Genomic DNA, 18,162 nt, shown 5'->3' with positions numbered 1-18,162 from the left:
GTGAATGGAAAAAAGTACAACCTGTAAAACTGCTTCTCTATAAAAGGGTTCAAAATGGGGTTTGAAAATAACGCCAGGCATCTTACCCACATTCCTGTGGCAGATTGTTCAAAGCGTAGAGGCTCTTCAGATAATGGCTCAATAGTTCACTGATTATGAAACTTTATTTTCGTTTGAAAGGCCTAACACTGGTTTAAAGGAGGTTTACGAGGCTGGACTGGACTGGATTCTATTCTAACTGTAGCTTAGGTTTCCTCTAGATCTACAGTCACTGCACAGAAACTCGCTATGTTAAGTTGCGACCAAAATAATGGCCCGACAGGCTTATATTTGCCATACCTTTATTTTGGAAATGTAGCCCGCACTCAGTTCATCAGGTTGTGTTTACATCAGTCAGAAGTCACCTCAGTGTGTGACAGAAACATTTTGGCCAAAATACCAGAGGACTTTACACTTTAATGCTATTGTTTGTTCTAGCTTCTTAATGTTGCTTGTGCAGTGGTGTCTTAAGAAAAGACAAACATAGAACCTCTCTAGTCTTGATTAATGGGCTGAAGTTTGGCCTCCGCAGTGTCTTCAAGAACCAAGAAAATGTGTAATACGCTAGAGACGACTTTTTATGTTCTTACGTACATGTCTTGTATTGTTTAAACATTACCTCATCCACAAGTAAAATACCATTTCCTCCAGCTGCTATTTAAAGGCCTTCTCAAAGAAAAAACATTTATAAATACTGCAATACTTAAGCTGCCCCATTGTTTGGTGTGAATCCCTTCACTTCCTGTAGTTCAGTAACTCAGACCGATTGGCCAAAGGAGTCGATGGCAGGTGTTTTGTTTGAGCCATATTTTCTTTGTTCGCCTTGGCATTGTAGAGATGTAAGATTGAGCTGAGGAGCAACCAAGCAGTGGAGTTCCAACTGTTTGAAATAAATACTTGAGGCAGAAGCTTATACTCATGCAGGCTCAGGCAGACGTTGTCCAACCCCTCTCACGTGTTTAGTTTTTTTTACCCCTGCTGATTTAATCCATAGTAAGTGTACACATACACACAAGCTGCCCAGAGAACATGGAGGTGCGTACACAGCAGTATAACCATGAGTAGACCAGCACAGTAAAAATAACTGATGTTAAAAGGTGCAAGTCTTGGATTGTTATTCCTTATATTTTATTATAATCTGTGAAATAAGAGTGTGCTGTATTTAGTGTAGGTAATTGCAAAGCATTTCGAACATCAGCCTTTTTCATTGAGAGAATATTTGGAGACTTCTGCTGAGTCATCAATAGCAAAAACCTATTTTGAAGGTCATGGATACTGTAGCCTTGAGGACTGAGAAGCATATCACGTTACTGCAACATCTTTAAATCCTGTTAGTGATCTTTGCCGCATATCTCCCCTCTTTCTCCCACAGTCTTTCTTCTTAGGATGCAGCCATTATCAATACTATAAACCCTCCTTGTATTTCACAATGTGTAAAGGCAGCTCTTCCTTGAAGCTAGTCGTCTTGTAGCAGCTTCAGATGCTCAGTGCAGGCCTATACTCAGTAGTGAAGCTCAGTTGATAGTTTCCTACAGAGTCACAGCTATCTGACCAAGCTGATGACACTGCTCCTCAGTACACTGCTTATAGCTGCAGTCTATAAATAACCACGCTGCTGCATTCTGTAATGTTTCCCTAAGGGACGGTCATAGGTCAGAGATCCGACCTTAGGGAATCTCCTCACTGTTTGGAAAGGGATTATGTTTGCTGTGTTTTCTATCTGATCTGCAGGGGGTGAAGCAAAATTAGATATTGCACTGGCAATATGAATGAATTTGTGTTACAAGATAAATGGCAGTAGGCTTTATTTATGTGAAAGCATATTTTAAACAAATTTTGTTTGTATAGCCAATATTCACAAATCATAGTTTGTCTCAAAGGGCTAAACAAGGTGCTCTGTTCTTAACCCTCAACAAGAGCAAGGAAAACCTTTTAACAGGGGAAAAACCAGACAAACCTCCAGAGAGAGTCACATGTGAAGGATCCCTCTCCCAGGACGGACAGAAGTGCAATAGATCATCCTTTACAAATACAGAAATAATGGTTCACTTGTGTGACTTTACGATCAACCTTTCTTTCTGATCCTCTTCAGTATTTGAATTATGCATTGTTTGCATTATACTGTTTAATTTACTCTCTCCTTGTTCAAGCCGAGCAATTAAATTAAGTTTGCTCTCTTTTTTTTTCCACACCTCTAAATTGGGACCTGCCCTCTTGGTAGACAGGGGTTTGGTGGGCAACAGGATGTATCAGGCTGCAGACAAACAGGATGTTAACATTGTGGTTAAGCGTGTGCAATGCGGTAGAACTCGTTTTTAAGATCGGCATATGGTGTTAATGTTTAACAAAGCGTTCCTTTGGACAGTTGTAATAAAAGTTTCCTTTTGAATTCAGTGTTTTAAATCATTGTATATTTTGATATGTTCTTTCAGAGCTTGGGATGGCACAGAGAAAGTTTGCCCAGTGCCTGGGAGAGTTTCAGTTTGAGTACATCGGAGATGCAAAGACAGACGATGAGAAATGCATTGGTAAGTGTGGTTTCTGCCTCCCTGCATGATGGAAACTAACCACTCGTCTTGTTACCACTAAACAGACATGCACCATGGATGTTTGTTTATGGTTCTTTCTCCACCAGCTAATTACAACCAGTTTTTTGGTTTGCACCCATGGTGGGAACAACTGATAATCATAATATCTTTGTGTGTGTGCGTGTGTGAGAGAGGGTTAGAGAGTGATTTAATTTAATTTTTTCCTTTTTTTTCTCTTTCAGATGAGTCTTTGCAAGAGTTCTCCATATTCCTTAAGAACCTAGAAGACCAAAGAGAGCTGATGGTGAGAACAACCAGTCAGAACCTGCTTGAAAGTCAAGGAAAATACCTGAATGTGTGTGTGTGTGACTGTGTTTGTGTCTGTGTGTCTGTCTGTGTGTGTGTGTCTGTCTGTGTGTGGTGTATTGCGCTCAAATTGTTTAACTTTACTATGCTTGTACGCTTGCTTTTTTCTAACCTCCTTACTTCCAGCCCATACCTATGACTGCCCATATTTGGTATTTGCATCTATTAAAGTCTGACTCCGTCATCCACCCGGGATCCAGGCAGACACTTGTAATATAATTTTCTCCACCGTACATTACAGTACAGCCACAGCTTCCAGTGTGTTACTGTTGCTGGTTTCTGAATCGTTGCTCCCCTTGTACCTGTCTAAGGGTCACTGTCACAGCAACTGCCTGGGAGTGGCCACCGCGAGGACAGGAGTGCATAGCTACGTTATTACACCCAAGCTTTAAATACCTAGACAGATTGCATAAGCTACTGCCTACTACTATCAGCTCATTCAGCCACACACACCTGGCTTCTGTAGTTAAAGTTGCTCATTTATAAACCACAAACCTTGCAAGCAGAATGTGACTATAAAGGAAGTAACAATCTATTTAAAGGACTGATTGCGTTTTAAAAACTGCGACCACAAGTGTTTGAGTGTCACACTATGAAATAAAGTGAGAGAGTAGAGATCGAGCACAGTCTTGTCCTCAGAATAATCTGATACATTTCTCTCCTTTGCACAGGGATGCACATCTTCCTGTCTGTGTGTGTCTGTGACTTCTTATAAACAGCAGTTGCCATGTAATATCTGTCTGTAGTGTCTGAGGTTAGGGAGTGGACACCAGTGGATGACTGTTTTAGTGCTAGACTCAGACCATAATATTAAACATGCTGCTCAGCACACTGGGATGACATCACAGTGCAAAGTAAGGAGAAGCAGGGTGGGCGTGCAGGTTCAGACATGTCCTGCACTCAGCGTTGCAGCAACACAGCAGGATTGGATTGACTTGACTTTACTATTAATCTGTTGTTGAAACAATAAGATACTGTAAGTTAAATCGTTGTGTAATTTTGTATTTAAACAATTCATCCGTCGAAACATAGCAGCTCCAGAGATAAAGAAACTGAATGTTGCTGCTGCCCTTCAATGGAAACACTAAATGCTTAAGTCAGGAAATGTTGTGTCATGAAATATTAATGGGATTCATCACTGAGTTGAGCCATTATTATATTACATGTTATGGCTTCTGTTTCTGCCTAGATGAGAAACATCACAGAAACGTTAATGAAACCCCTGGAGAAGTTTAGGAAAGACCATCTCGGTGTAGTAAGGGTAATGTATGATGGTTTATGTCCTCTACCCATTGGCATTTAGCTGATCTGGATTAATTTAATGGTTGTAAAAAAATACACATTTTACAGATAGCTGCTAATAGAAAATGAATTATTCTAAGTTCTGAGGCTAGACTACTTCTTATCAAATATGTTTGTTCTTGTGTGCCTCTGCTTCACTCCTCTTCACTCTCTCAAGGCGGAAAGAAAGAAGTACGAGAAAGAGACAGAGAAATACTACAGCTCTCTGGAGAAGCTTCTGAACATGTCGGCGAGGAAGAAAGAGCCACAGCTCCAAGAGGTATTTATCCTTGTCTGAACTCTTGACAGTTATCTACAGCTGTGACAGCAGAAATGATAGATATTTTTGGTTTAGTATGAGAATCCCAGTTCTGGGGTTTCTCTTCTGTGCCACGGGGAAGAGCCTCACTGCAAAGCCTCTTGGACCATGCAAGTTTCCACTGACGTGCCTTGCAGTGCCTTGCAGTTTTCCTGGCGTGTTTGAAAAGGAAATGTGTGCTCATTTGTACTGTACTACCAAGGTCAGCCCTGACTGCGGTCGTTTGTAGAAAAAGCCCCACTGCAGTACGATGAAATGAACATTTCAAATGTGTTTCGCCTTCCTTGTCTCACATGTTCCATGTGGCCATGTAAGGCTTACACATACGCTGTATACACCAGGCAGAAAGGCCACTTGAAAGTGTTGACATTATGATGCAGTACTGCTCAGTGTGTTCTCTGTGACTCTTGCAACACAAGGGTCTGTGGTACAAACACAGATTACTATCAGACTTTAATAAATGTGCTGCAGGGTTTGTTCACAGCAACGGGAGTCATGAACTTCATCAACACTGCATCGCTTGTTGTTCAACTCAATGAAAAGTAGCATCGATCCATCGATCCATCTATCCATCTATCCATCTATCCATCTATCCATCTATCCATCTATCCATTATCTATATTTTTTTCATACAGATGATACAGTCCCCTGAGACAAACTTCCATCCATTTACTGTAAATGAACTTGGCTTCAGTATCATAATTTCTTTTATGCAGTATGTGGTCTGTAAGAATTTAATGCTATACCCGGGAAAACCTCTGGCCTCCCAAATTGCACTGTATCATAAAGTTCATGATGGTTATTTATTTGCTTCCATGCATCTGTGTGTCACTATAATCATCGCGCTGTGTGCTCTCCACCTCTCCAGGCAGACATCCAGGTGGATGGCATGAGGCAGCACTTTCAGGAGGAGTCACTGGACTATGTCTGCAAACTGCAGGAGATCCAGGAGAGAAAGAAGTTTGAGTGTGTGGAGCCGGTGAGTGACTGGCCTCCGGGGATATGTCAGCAGGGATGGGGGTGTTTATAAGATATCACATGAGTTTTAGTTTCTTTTTTAGTGGAAAGCGACATAGCCAAGTCTTCTGTAACGAGTTTCTCTTTCGCCTGCTGACTCCAATAAATAATGATAAGATTTCTTATCTGTTTGTTCTTTTGTGATTTCTTTTAGATGCTGGCCTTCTTTCAGACAGTCTTCACTTTTTATCACCAGGGCTTTGAGCTTGCCAACGACTTTGACCATTATAAAAGGGCCCTGCAGATCAATATCCAGAATGTAAGCAATACTTAAGTTTTATTATTATATTTAAAATTGGGATAATGAAAACTCTAACCCTAACCACAAACACTTGTAGTTGTATGCTCTTGTTCTTCCCTTAGAACAGAAAAGGTTTGTAATTGTTTCCAGAAGGAAATTCAAAATAATTTGACCACTAAGTGGCCCCTACGTTAACTCCTCTTGTGTCTGACTTGTTATCCGATCATTTCGTAGTCAAATATTTACTTTTCTTGAATTGTCTGCACACATTTAACAAAAATAAAGCTCTGGTTTATGTCCCGTTTACTTCATCTACTTGTTATTTCATCGTTCTGTTATGCCATTGCAGTATTAGCCCTCTTTCAGTCTTAATTTTAGAATTCAACTAAGCATCCGGCTGATTTCACGAAGATACTGCAGTGTTTTCAAGAGGAAGCTCATCAGTTTTGATTGGCGGTGGCCTCTCTTTAGAAGGGTCATCCTACCCAATGATTGAGGATCAGGAAGTGACTTCCTGGAATGTGTGTTTATTTTTTTTCTCCTCCCAGACAAGGAATCGATTTGAGGGTACACGGTCAGAGGTGAATGACCTAATGAAGAAGATCAGGGAGGCACCTCAAGAATACAGACAGACCACCCCGATCAGCTGTGAAGGCTACCTCTATGTACAGGAAAAAAGTAAGACCGTTGTCTGTTGTACTATAGGTTTTAATATACCTCCATTCATAACACACAGTCAATGCAAGAAATACATAAAAGCCTCTGTAAATATAAAAGCCTACTCTATAAGACAGAGAACAACTTTCACAGTTTTCCTAGAAATGTGTGAATTGACAAGTTATTTCAACATATATACATATATGAATGAGTTCAGAATCTCATCAGTGACGTTATGTAATTTGTTGTAATAGCAGGGAAGTTTGGACAGACAAGTTATCTTCAATTCCTTTCCGTATCTCCACATTTTGCTCTTTCACAACATTGTCTGTCAGTATATTTCCTGGATGAGCACGAGTAATTGTTCTAACCCTGATACAGTGGATGCCCGTGTCACATCTATGTCTTGTTGTTTTAGGGCCACCTCCCTTTGGTTCAAGTTGGGTCAAACGCTACTGCACATTCGTCAAAGAGCAGAAGATCCTGCACATGGTGACCTTCGACCACAGATCTGGTGGGAAGATTGTGAGTAGTCAAAGAACACAGTGCATTTTCTACAGGGTTTTATATATTTTTTGATTACATTCAATATACAGTCTTTTTTTCCATTTTGACCAGCTACTTTTAATGGTTTCTAATCACTACAACATTCTATATAATATTTTTTTGCAGGGGGAGACAGAGTCCGTCACGCTCAAATCCTGCGTCCGCAAAACAACGGACGTGCTGGACAGGAGGTTCTGCTTAGACCTCGACATAACCGATCGGTACATTATCACCTCACACAGACACTGTTGAAATTAAGGGTCTAATTGCAGGGAGCAATTTACAGTAATGAGTAAATAACAGTAAAAATGGCACAGTTACTGTATATGAGATTTTTCTTCATGTATCACAATAGTGATATGGCTCTGATAGATCTTCTATAGATCTTGTAGACCCGCTATAGTTGCTCCGTGTTGTAGACGGCAGGCGGCAGGACAGCAGGACTTGTCTTGGAGCACTGCCCTCACACACTGAGCTGGGAGGATTTGTCACACCCTGCCCTGCCCTCCTGTAATAGATACCTCATTTTGTCACACATCTTAACTCTGTCCTGCCCCTTTTCTGTAGTATTAATAGAAAAGCAATAGCCCAGATTTAGTATGGAAATTCGAGTCCACACATCCTATTCGGACTGTGATGAGTAACTTGATATCCATCTGGTGCCACGTGATTGTCGCTCTCATAAACCAACTGGCATGACAAATAGGGCTGATATCTGTAACTGTAAATCTAAACGTACATGTGTCCCTGTCAGACAGGGGTTTTTGTTTCAAAGACGGCTAAGCACATCTCATTCTTTATATTGACAGACGTTGCCAATGTATTACTGAACTGACCTTAGGGCTTTGCCGACTGCTAATACGGTATGACTCTCTCCCAGGCCAGGGACATTGCTTACAGTACAAGCCCTGTCAGAGGATGACCACAAGTTCTGGATGCAGGCCATGGGTGGGAAGGAGCCTGTGAGTCATCTTCCTCTACTGTGTCATCACTGCGTTCTGTTGAACTGCCATTCTTAAAAAAAAATCTAAAAAACATTTTCATTTCTTATACTTTCATATAGTCTTCACGTGTTTTACTCTAAATCACAAGGATTGATTAACTTTTATAAGCTTGTAAACATGTGTTTGTTTCGTCTTTTAACAGATTGGACACTACCTTGGAAGAAGTTATTCAAAAGAAAGAGGAAGTAAGTATATAACGATTCCGGACTTTGTTCTATAAAAACCTATAAAGAAAGTTAATCCTGATGATTCATCATATTTAAAAGAAGATTTTTCCTTCCACTTTGCAGTTGATGCCCAGCTGGATGAACTGGGTTTGGATTTTGTGAAGAACTCCATCAGCGCCATAGAGACGAGAGGTGAGCGTCAGATATATATATAAATAAAATGTCAGTGGAGGGAATTTTAAGGTTGTTTAAATTGAGAAATTTAACATTGAAGTGGTGTATAGTTAAAACCAGTTGCTTGGGTGCAGATTTGTTATATGCACACAAGGTGGCAGTCATGCTCTAATACTGAGGCAGGGCTGAGTGGCCGGTAGTGCAGGCAGCATATTAATATTATGTTGATATTAATGGCGGCTACTGCACTGCACTCAAAGTCCCATTTATTTTGCTTCCTTCTTCACTTAGTTATCTGATGAGTAAAAAAAAAGAAAAGGGGATGTCATTGTATAGATACTGTATAATCTTTCCTCATTCTTTATGATTATTTCGTTGTATATTATTTTTTTCCCACATTGATTTCATTTGTAAACGTGTAAAGCGTTTTACAGCTTTAATGACAAAATTGCTATGCATTTATTTTAATAATGACTATTATTTCTTATCAGGTATTAATGACCAGGGACTGTACAGAGTTGTTGGTGTGAGCTCCAGGGTCCAGAAGCTCCTCTCATTAATGATTGGTAAGTTAAAGTCCATTCTTTTCTGACCCAAGTTTCCTGGTATAAATCTGGATTCAGTTTTTATTTCTATGCTAATCCACTCTGTCTGTGATATTAGCCAGTTAGTCGAATGTGCTGATGTAATGGATGGGTCTGCTTGGGTGATATTAAAAAGATAGTGACTGGCAATCAGCCCATGACTCAGCTTATCTGTAGCTAGACTTGCTGGAGTGCAACAAGTGCCTGCAGTGTGTATCTTTGTCTCCACTGAGTTTTATATCCGCCAGCCAACCTGACGGGCGCCTCCCATCCACGTCCGTGCACTTTTTGGCCACTAACACGGCCCCTCAAATGCCCACAGCTGGCTGTTGGCTGTCATTTGCCTTTCTCAATTTCCTTTATGCCTCTCACTTGTCTTGGAACCCTTTCACTCAACTCCTTTTTTCTATAGATCTTGTCCTCTCTCCTTCCCAAAGCTCCCTGTCTGCACTTTGGCTTCCTGTCGTCTCCGGCAGACACCAGCTCGCTCTCCAATCTGTGTTCAGAATGACAACAAACTCAGGCAGCCAGCAGCCTTTCTCAGCTTCCTCTCCGAAAGCTTCCAGCCACCCAACCTGCTGACTCATGTTCTAGACTCCAAACCCACTCTGCTGCAGCTCTCTTAAGACGCTGAAGTAAATGTTAGTTTACCGATTGACCAAATAGAACACTCGGCTATTTTCCTATTCATAAAGCTAATTTCGACCTTGCAATTACTAATACGACAATTGACGTTGTACTTCCACTAAGCATTCACAAATATTTCTTGCATACAACACTTCACTGTGTGTGGGTGAAGCAAGCCCTGAAGAGAGAGTTCGGATCCTCCCACTCCTCCTCCTTTTCATCTCTCACCCACAGATGTGGCTGCCGTCCAATCACAGAGGACAGAGGGATAGAAAATGATTCCCATCATATTACAGTAGAAACAAAGGCAGCGTCACCTATTGAGCGTCAGGCGAGAATATAATGAATAAGTCTGTAAAAGTTAGCTCAACTTTGCCTCTGACCTGTGAAAGGATTTTGTATTTAGTGTAGGTGGGGATATGACAATGAGAGTTCCTGAACTATAGTTTTTAATTCTATACATATAATTGCAGAGTGAGGCCAATTTTGAGGAATACTGTGCGTTATATGAGAGTTACTGCATTTTCATGGTTTAAGGCTGAAATGACCATGAGTGTTGTGTCAGATTACAAAAACCTAGTTTCCCAGTGCGTGCTTGTAGATTATATATTCCTTTGTCAGTCCCATAAGGGAGAAGTTTGCTGTATTGCAGCAAAAGGAAATGCAAAACAGAAGCTTCAGTAAATCCTCCCATATTACAAAGACATGTTTTACTGGTAACTCTAAATTACCTCTAGCCATGATTGTGAATAGTTGTTCATCTGTTTGTATCGGCCCTGTGATGGACTGGTGACCTCTCCAGGGTTTACCCTGACTCTTGCCCAATGTTAATTGGGATTGGCTCGAGCCTACCCACAGTCCTCAAGCAGTATGGGTGCATGCTAATCCTAATTATTTCTGACATAAAACAGCCCCTGATGAGGTGTTTCCCAGTTAAAAACCATTGCTCATCCGTCACATTTACTTATTCTCATTGTTGACATCTACCGTGCCTCTCTCTTTCATTGTGCTTCTATTACAAACCTCTTCAGCACATCAAACAGCAACATGCCTTCGTGGATGTGTTTGCAAATTTCTAAATTTCCTTTTTTTATTTATTTGTGACATTTGGAGTACATCTGTTGTGTTTACTTTCTCTCACCGTCATTGGAAAGTTTGTAAATCCACACATCCCAAGTTTTGGATCTGTTTTATAGTTTTTCTATTTTAACAGATATTTCTTTGGTTATGAACACATTTTGTCGTGTATATGTGTCTTTGCCGCTGCAGTTCCAACTTTAACCACTATGCTCAAATCACCACACAGTACTGTAATGTCCCAATGGGCTTTATCTAGATAACACAGGTAAAATAATAAAGAGTTTCACCTTTGGTTTAAATTATGCCAGACCTGTTTTGCCAAAGCAGACCGCAGAGCCTGTGCAGACCCCATCGGTCTCTTGCACACAGAAGCTCACCTTTGGCTCTGAACACTCTACAAAAACATTTGCCCTCAGAAGTTGACATTGGACAGGCCAGTTTGTGGACGAGAGCAGACAGAAAAAAACAGTCATCCTGGCTGCAGTGCATAGACAAAATCCCCAAAAATAAATTCCCAGTAACAGACTACCTGCCACCCACGAAGCTGAAGTCTGTGTGGTGACCCTGGCCCTGTACAGTACATGTGTCTGACTCCAAAAAAAAAACCTCACTGGCACGTTGCACCTCTACATTCTCTATAATTCATCAGAGGTTACTCGAGGTGTGACTAAAGCCCCCTGAATTTTCAGCACAACACAGCCCTGGAGTCCCTGTGGAGCCAGTGAGGTAGTAAGGGATTAATTAAACTTGTAATGAGTATAGAATCAGCCGCCGTCTACAGAAGCTGTAACTTCCTTCCAAATCCACTGGGGCCAGACTCGACCCCACAGCTAGTAACAATGCTTTTATCCTCATATGGCTAATTACAAGTTACATATTTATGTTGCACATTTAAGCTTTCCAGGCTGCGCACAAAATCACACACAGTCCTCAGCTTTTCATAATAAGCGAAGTAGTTAGTCTGTGCCTTTTGTGTTAATTCCTCAGTCAGTGAATTTTACTGTAATGTTATGTTGCGTGATTGGGATTCATGCAGATGAGAAGACCAACGAAGTGGATCTGTCCGCCAGCGAGGACTGGGACGTTAAGACAATAACAAGTGCACTGAAGCTGTATCTGAGGTAAGGATCGGTGTAATGAAAGACACACACACACACACACTGAGACACACAAACACGTTGTCAACCATTTAAAGCTGAATTAGTTTATTAATCACTTGTCGAATGACAGTTAATTAGTAGCTAATTAGTAGTTTTCACTTGTTTTTAAAGCTAAAATCTCCATATTTCTGCTTTTCAGATGTCGAGTTTTGAATCTTCACTGGCATAGATGATGTTTAGGACTGTTTGAAACTGTAATTGTGATTTTTCTAGATAAATTTGAGTAATTTAATGCTCAAAACCACAAGAACTGTGTTAAAAAAGAAACAATAGATTAATTAGTAATGATGATAAAAATAATTGCTAGTTGAAGCCCTAAAACCATCAATTTCTCCCCAGTGAGCAATGATGATATAAATGTATTAAGACTATTTCCCCCCTCAATTGCAATGTTTATTGTCACTCGAAAAAAAACAAACTTTAACTGACTTACAATGAGCCCTGAACATATTTTGAGAAACATTCATACATTTAGAGCATAGGATAGGTCACTTTGGTTGTTATGTAAAATCCACGAATGACCTAAGTCATCTCCAGTGGTTAATGTGAGATTTTTTTTGCATCTCTTTTGATGATTTTGATGATTTGACTCTGTTGACTTGAATATGAAACATACCCCCGCCCCCCCAATGTCAGTTCCTGTCATTTATAAAATAGCTACAGGATTCATTATGCACTTTGCATAATTAACTCCTCACAAGGTCACATCGCTTCCCACTGCCACCAACTCCTTCCAGGGTGACGGATCTAGCGAGGGTAAAGTTCAAAGATTTAAAATTTCGTTTGGCTGCAATACGCTGATGCAGTTTCATTTAAAGGCCAGGTTGTTTTCATCAACCGGCCGTTAGCTGCAGATTAAATTGGCTTTGGTTATTTAAATGAAAGCAAAGTTGTATTATTCTGAAACACAAGGTTTGAATGTGAACAGTTAAATTCGTGAGTCTGTCTAATTTTCAGTTTTTCACCTTCACTGTTTTGATGAATTATTAATAATTTGACTGCATCAATAGATGAATCAAGGAATAATGACGTTATTATGTCCTTTAAGTTTCTCTTTTACTTTCACAATTACTAAATAAAGTGCTTTTTCATTGTCCACTGCTGCGTGGGAACTGCACTATTCAGTATACCGAACAAGACGTACATGACAAGTCCTTTTCAGATCAAAATTGTGTTGTGATTAACTCATTTTAAGCTTAGCAGGAAGCAGTTTGATGTAATGGGTTCACAGCTGTGGGATTCTGCTCTACACAGGATTTTCTATTTCAGCTTCAAAGTGAAAGGGTGCTCTCCAGTTTTCATTCAGTCAACACTTCTCGCAACATTTACTCGTTTCAAAATACTATTGAATCAAACATGGCATATCGATGTTGTTATGCAATATAAAACCACGTTTACTGTTGCACTGACTTGTCTTTTACTTTCTGTCTGGTCTGCTGGAGTAAAGCAGGGTCAATCTCCTCAGTTTTCTCTGATGCTAAGTACCTTTTGGCCACTGGCCAGCTGCAGTGTGAAAGTACCTTCAGATGAACTTGGTTATCTCAACGCGTGCACCATCTAATTCCATCCCCCGGCCCGGCCACATTAATCATTGCTGTGTGTAGACCCTATAAAACAGTGTGCCGGCTATTTCTGTCCCCCCTCGCTCACTTCAACTCTCCTTCTCCACCCACCCCACCATGTCTCTTTCTCTCCCTATCTCTCTCTCTCTGAAGGAGCCTTCCCGAGCCGTTGATGACCTATGGACTTTACAAAGAGTTCATCAGCCTTGCGAGTAAGTTTGGCCACCCAACCAAAACATCAGAGTAAATGAAAAAAGAAACTCCTCACATTTAATTCGTTGTAACAGCCAGGAATTAACATTTAATCCGCTTTAGCCAATGGCATTTTAACAGTTTGTTCTTCTTCCATGAGCCACTGAACACTATACAGTGACTAATAGTTTAAACATTGTACAGTGACATAAAATGCTCATATTCAGTTTCATAATTTTAATATGGATCATAACTTGAAAAGGTTTGTTTTCTGTGCAGGAGAGAAGCTCCCTTTTACCATAGCCTTTGTGTTTTTACATACACAAAAAACCTAAACAGCACAGTAGTGGAAAGGGAAAAACTGTACATTTGAAGTTTTGTTTAAGGTTATGTGTGGAATAGTAGTCAACCATCTTGGGTAAGGCATTCATAGTCATTATTTGGTACTTCTTATATTGAATACGAAAAGGATTTATCCACAATTGTCCTCATTTTTAGATTTTGTTTATGCTGTCGCTTTACGATTTCTTACTTTGTTCCAGGAACTTGTTACTCTCTGCAATAAATATATGCGTTGTTGATTTCTAGTTTACCAAAGAGCCTCTCAGCTGACTTTGACTGTTTTATATAAATCTTTCTGACATTTATCAGACATTTAAGAATACTGTGTGAGCTTGCCGCCCATATTTCTTTATAAGTTATGTCTGTTTTTATAAGTGCTACAAAAAATATGTGGCCAAATAAGAAATTAAAAGTTGGGGCTAAGAGATTTAAAATGCCAAATATGCTTTAATTTGCATGTCCTCAAATGGTCCAGTTACCTTAAAGAGCAAAATAAGCTACATTTTCTCCTTTCACCCACATAACATAATTTCTGTATGAAATGGTTTCAAAGCAAGCCAAACTTGAATCTTATTACAACAAGTGCTATAATTGGATCAGGTTGACATTTTTATCAGGCGCTCGCAATGCCCTCATAACAAGGGGGAAAAAAGTGGATTAGCAGTGAATATTTTTTGATGGGTGACAGCATCCGTAAGAAGCTTTTTCCGTGTTTAAATCCTTGTCATTCCCATAGTAATGATATTTTGTGTGTCTGTGTGGAAGTGTGTATGTGGCTTCTCGTGTGGGCGGCCAGATGCCCATGTGTGAGGAAATGTTTAAGAGATGATCTCGGGGGTTTTAACACAACCCCTTTATATGGTGGCAACTGTAACGTAAAGCTATCTCCTTTGCCAGCATAGTGGTCCCTGCTGCCAAATTCTGGGAGGCTTCGGATCACATATCACCATCACACCTCTTCACTTGTTTCAACTGTGATCTATCATCCTCAAATGTTTAACCCCTTGTGCCAATTGATAGCCTCTGATCGTCCATAAAGAGGATGCTATTCTTCTAAATTAATAAGTTGGTGTGTCTGTTTCTTCTTCTTCTGCCCAGGTTGTATTGTGTCTTTGCCACTTTAGCAGCACAGAGACATCTTGGTAGTTTAATGTGAGTTTATGGCTGCTTCTGCATTTTAACAGAGGGTGGTAGTCCAGAGTCTCGCATCCAAGCTGTCCACTGCCTGGTCCACAATCTACCGGAGAAGAATCGACTAGTCCTCGGGCTGCTTATGAAGCATCTGGCCAAGTGAGTGTTCATAGTTCCTTGGTCATAGTTCATCCAATCTCCACCCCCTCTCTTCCTCTCAGTTCTTTCTACTCTTCCTGTCTGTCTCCTCATTCTCACTCCACATGCTTTTTCTCTCGCTCGCTCGCTCTCCCTCACTCCCACTCTCTTCACTCCCCCTTCCCTGCTGTCACTCCATCTCCTCTCTGTCTATTCAGTGACTGCTGGGTAAGAAAAAGTGATGCCGCCAACATCGCAACATTTTTCTTTTTTCGCCTTTTCCTCGGTCATTCTGGCATATATTTAAATTGGTTGGAGGAGGACTGTGGAACCTTCCGTACCTGTTCGGCATACGGTTCTGCAGCCCACCAGTGAAATGTAAATGGACCGCTCAAATTAAACTCTCTCTTGAGATTACTCTACACATCCCTTGGATAGACCACTATTGTGCATCACTCCATTTGTGAGATTAGATAGGAGAAAAGATTTAAATAATGTTAGCTAACATTACAGGGTTTTACCTCAGCAAGCTTTTAATAAACTAAATATGAGCAAATTGAAGATAAGTAAATAATCCCTCTTCCCCGAGGCATTGAAAGTCTGGTGGATCTTATTTCATAGAAACCCACAGCAGAATCAGGCTCTGGTAAAAAGGCAGTGCTATTGAAATTGAATTTGGATTATCCAGCGTGAAATTCTCCAGACTGGAGAGACTTGAATATTTTTCTGAAGCTGGCGTCTGTGCATGTCCTGCAGGGGAAGGAAGCAACGCCAGAATTTCACACTCCTATCTGAAATGGTTTGAGAGATGTTATAAATGTGAGTTGTCACCAATGTTTTTGTCTTCAAAGGCATCCTTTGAAGCTATTTAAGCTGTCTCTCTGCAAATGCACCGCATATCATCATATTTTGAGAGTGAAATCTCTTCACCTGTCCGTAAAACTTTCTCTTCAAATAAATGGGTTTTCTACACTTTTTGACCCCTTAATATAAAGTTTAATCTGCGGAAGGTGTCCCAGTTTTAAAATGGAACGAGAAGATATTTAATAAAGCACTGATGCCTCCTCAGTTTTAAACGCTATCTGTGATTCAGATCAGCCCTGACACATTTGTAGAAAGGCCACTGTCAGGATCATTAATTGTGGTATTTGAAGGAAGTAAAACTTAAAAGCACAAATTATTTTATTTTAGGAAACTTCAGTAAATATCAACAACGCTTTGGCATGTGAAGCTGGGAATTGCACCACTAACTCAGTTTAGTGGACAACCAGCTGTACCTCCTGAGCCACAGCTGTCTGTAGTTTAGATCATAAAGTTATTTCACGTTTATGAAGCAAAACATTAACCTTTCGGTACAGTTTTACATTCCAAGTGCCTCACATAAATGAGTATGGACATTGTTTTGGTCACAAGATGAGTTTTGTATGGAACTACATGGGTCACCATTACCAACTCTACCATTTTTTTCGGAGTTGAGGGGGTTTTTCAGGCACTGGTCACGTCTGACATTTTCCATTATTTATGTTCCCTTCTTTTTCCTTACATAACTTGAAGGGAAAAAAATGAAAGAATGTCAATATTATACAGTTATAGTGCAGTGTTTCAAAAGTTCACATCGGTGGAGTTGCATTAGTAAGCTGCAGTAAAATATTTATAAGGTGTGTTGTTATTTCCGTCAGTGTGGCGGCCCACTGCAAACAGAATCTGATGACCGAGGCGAACCTGGGCGTGGTGTTTGGCCCCACATTAATGAGGCCACAGGAGGAGACGGTCGCTGCCATCATGGATCTCAAGTTCCAGAACATCGTGGTGGAAATCCTCATTGAACAGAATGGAAAGGTAACACTCCAAACTCACAACACTACATCTTTCAGCAGAGATAATCAGCACAATGTCCTTTAGAAAACAGAGAAAAACATTTTCTATCGTATTGCATTCAATTCCCCCCCCACCCCAGGTATCTGTTCTTATTGGTCAAATCTTTATTGCAATGATTTTACAATATGAATCATTGTCACTGCAGGAATTTGTGTATCATTTGCCCAAAATGTTTCAGCTTACCATCCACAGCCATTTGCTAAATGCTAGACACACTAAGCAACAGAAGGTACAGTGATCGCGCCAAATGAAATCTGAACCAGGTGACATGACAACAGCGAGCCGCACACAGCAACTTTGTGTTCTCAAACCTGGGTAGCATGTAATTACTTGAAACTGAAGGATAATACTATTATAAAATAATATTTTTTTTTGTCTCTTAAGATTCAATTAGGCAGTTTCTGTTTGGCAGATGCATGCACACTCTGTGCTGTACCTGACACCAGGATTCCATTTAGGCAGAGCGAGAGTCTCAATTAGGGTGAATGCTCTCCCTCTCTGTGGGTCCTGTTGAGCTCACACGTCTGTTTAAACCCTGCCAAGTCAAGAAGTCAGATCCTCTATGAAAATGTGGACATAAACATATTGTATTAATTACATGCCCCTTCAAAAGTTATGAGCAGAAATATAGTTCTCAGATAACGAGATGGTGCAAGCATAGCCTTCCCCTATTTTTTAAGGTGCAGAGGATTCTAACTTTTCTTTTAATTTCCACAGTTTTTTAATCTGGCCAATAGGGGGCACCCTTAGTGCTTATACCAGTTCTCAACACATGGTTCAGCAGGTTGATTATTGTGTAGAATACCATATAGGTTTTATATAATTTTGGGAGGTCCTTTGACTGCCTCAATATATTCAGTTTGCTTATGAGTTGTTTCATAACCTGTAGTTCATGAGATTGTGTAATCTCCCCAGAATGTCATTAATCGGTATCAGTCCTCAAAGGGGGATAATTCTCCGTGTCAAAAGCGAAAAAAGGTTTGAGATTAGTTTCCTAATCTGTTTTGGCGCAGCGCTGCACTCTGCGTAGAATCAGATGAAACTGGGAGCTTTTAGTGAATTTTTTTTCTCCAGCTTCATTTATGGAAGATGATGTGTGTTTTGAATAATATCCCCACCCATGCTCCTA

General features: G+C 40.3%; 1 protein-coding gene across 1 annotated transcript in view; it reads left to right on the top strand.

Moving 5' to 3' along the window:
• The window catches only part of arhgap10 (Rho GTPase activating protein 10), a 39,996-nt gene that overhangs the window by 7,172 nt on the left and 14,662 nt on the right, over positions 1 to 18,162 (top strand). Inside the window, exons 2-18 of the mRNA XM_061089566.1 lie at positions 2,472 to 2,567; positions 2,810 to 2,871; positions 4,123 to 4,194; positions 4,393 to 4,494; positions 5,402 to 5,512; positions 5,705 to 5,809; positions 6,340 to 6,469; positions 6,867 to 6,973; positions 7,121 to 7,215; positions 7,875 to 7,956; positions 8,141 to 8,183; positions 8,289 to 8,357; positions 8,831 to 8,905; positions 11,667 to 11,751; positions 13,506 to 13,564; positions 15,071 to 15,176; positions 16,835 to 16,994. Of these exons, the coding sequence (XP_060945549.1) occupies positions 2,472 to 2,567; positions 2,810 to 2,871; positions 4,123 to 4,194; positions 4,393 to 4,494; positions 5,402 to 5,512; positions 5,705 to 5,809; positions 6,340 to 6,469; positions 6,867 to 6,973; positions 7,121 to 7,215; positions 7,875 to 7,956; positions 8,141 to 8,183; positions 8,289 to 8,357; positions 8,831 to 8,905; positions 11,667 to 11,751; positions 13,506 to 13,564; positions 15,071 to 15,176; positions 16,835 to 16,994 (1,559 nt within the window). The remainder of the gene's footprint in view (positions 1 to 2,471; positions 2,568 to 2,809; positions 2,872 to 4,122; positions 4,195 to 4,392; positions 4,495 to 5,401; positions 5,513 to 5,704; positions 5,810 to 6,339; positions 6,470 to 6,866; positions 6,974 to 7,120; positions 7,216 to 7,874; positions 7,957 to 8,140; positions 8,184 to 8,288; positions 8,358 to 8,830; positions 8,906 to 11,666; positions 11,752 to 13,505; positions 13,565 to 15,070; positions 15,177 to 16,834; positions 16,995 to 18,162) is intronic.

This window comes from Limanda limanda, chromosome 2, assembly GCF_963576545.1.
Source record: "Limanda limanda chromosome 2, fLimLim1.1, whole genome shotgun sequence".
NCBI lineage: Eukaryota > Metazoa > Chordata > Actinopteri > Pleuronectiformes > Pleuronectidae > Limanda > Limanda limanda.
The sequence above is the reverse complement of the archived record's forward strand: the minus strand, read 5'-3'. Positions and strand labels throughout refer to the sequence as shown.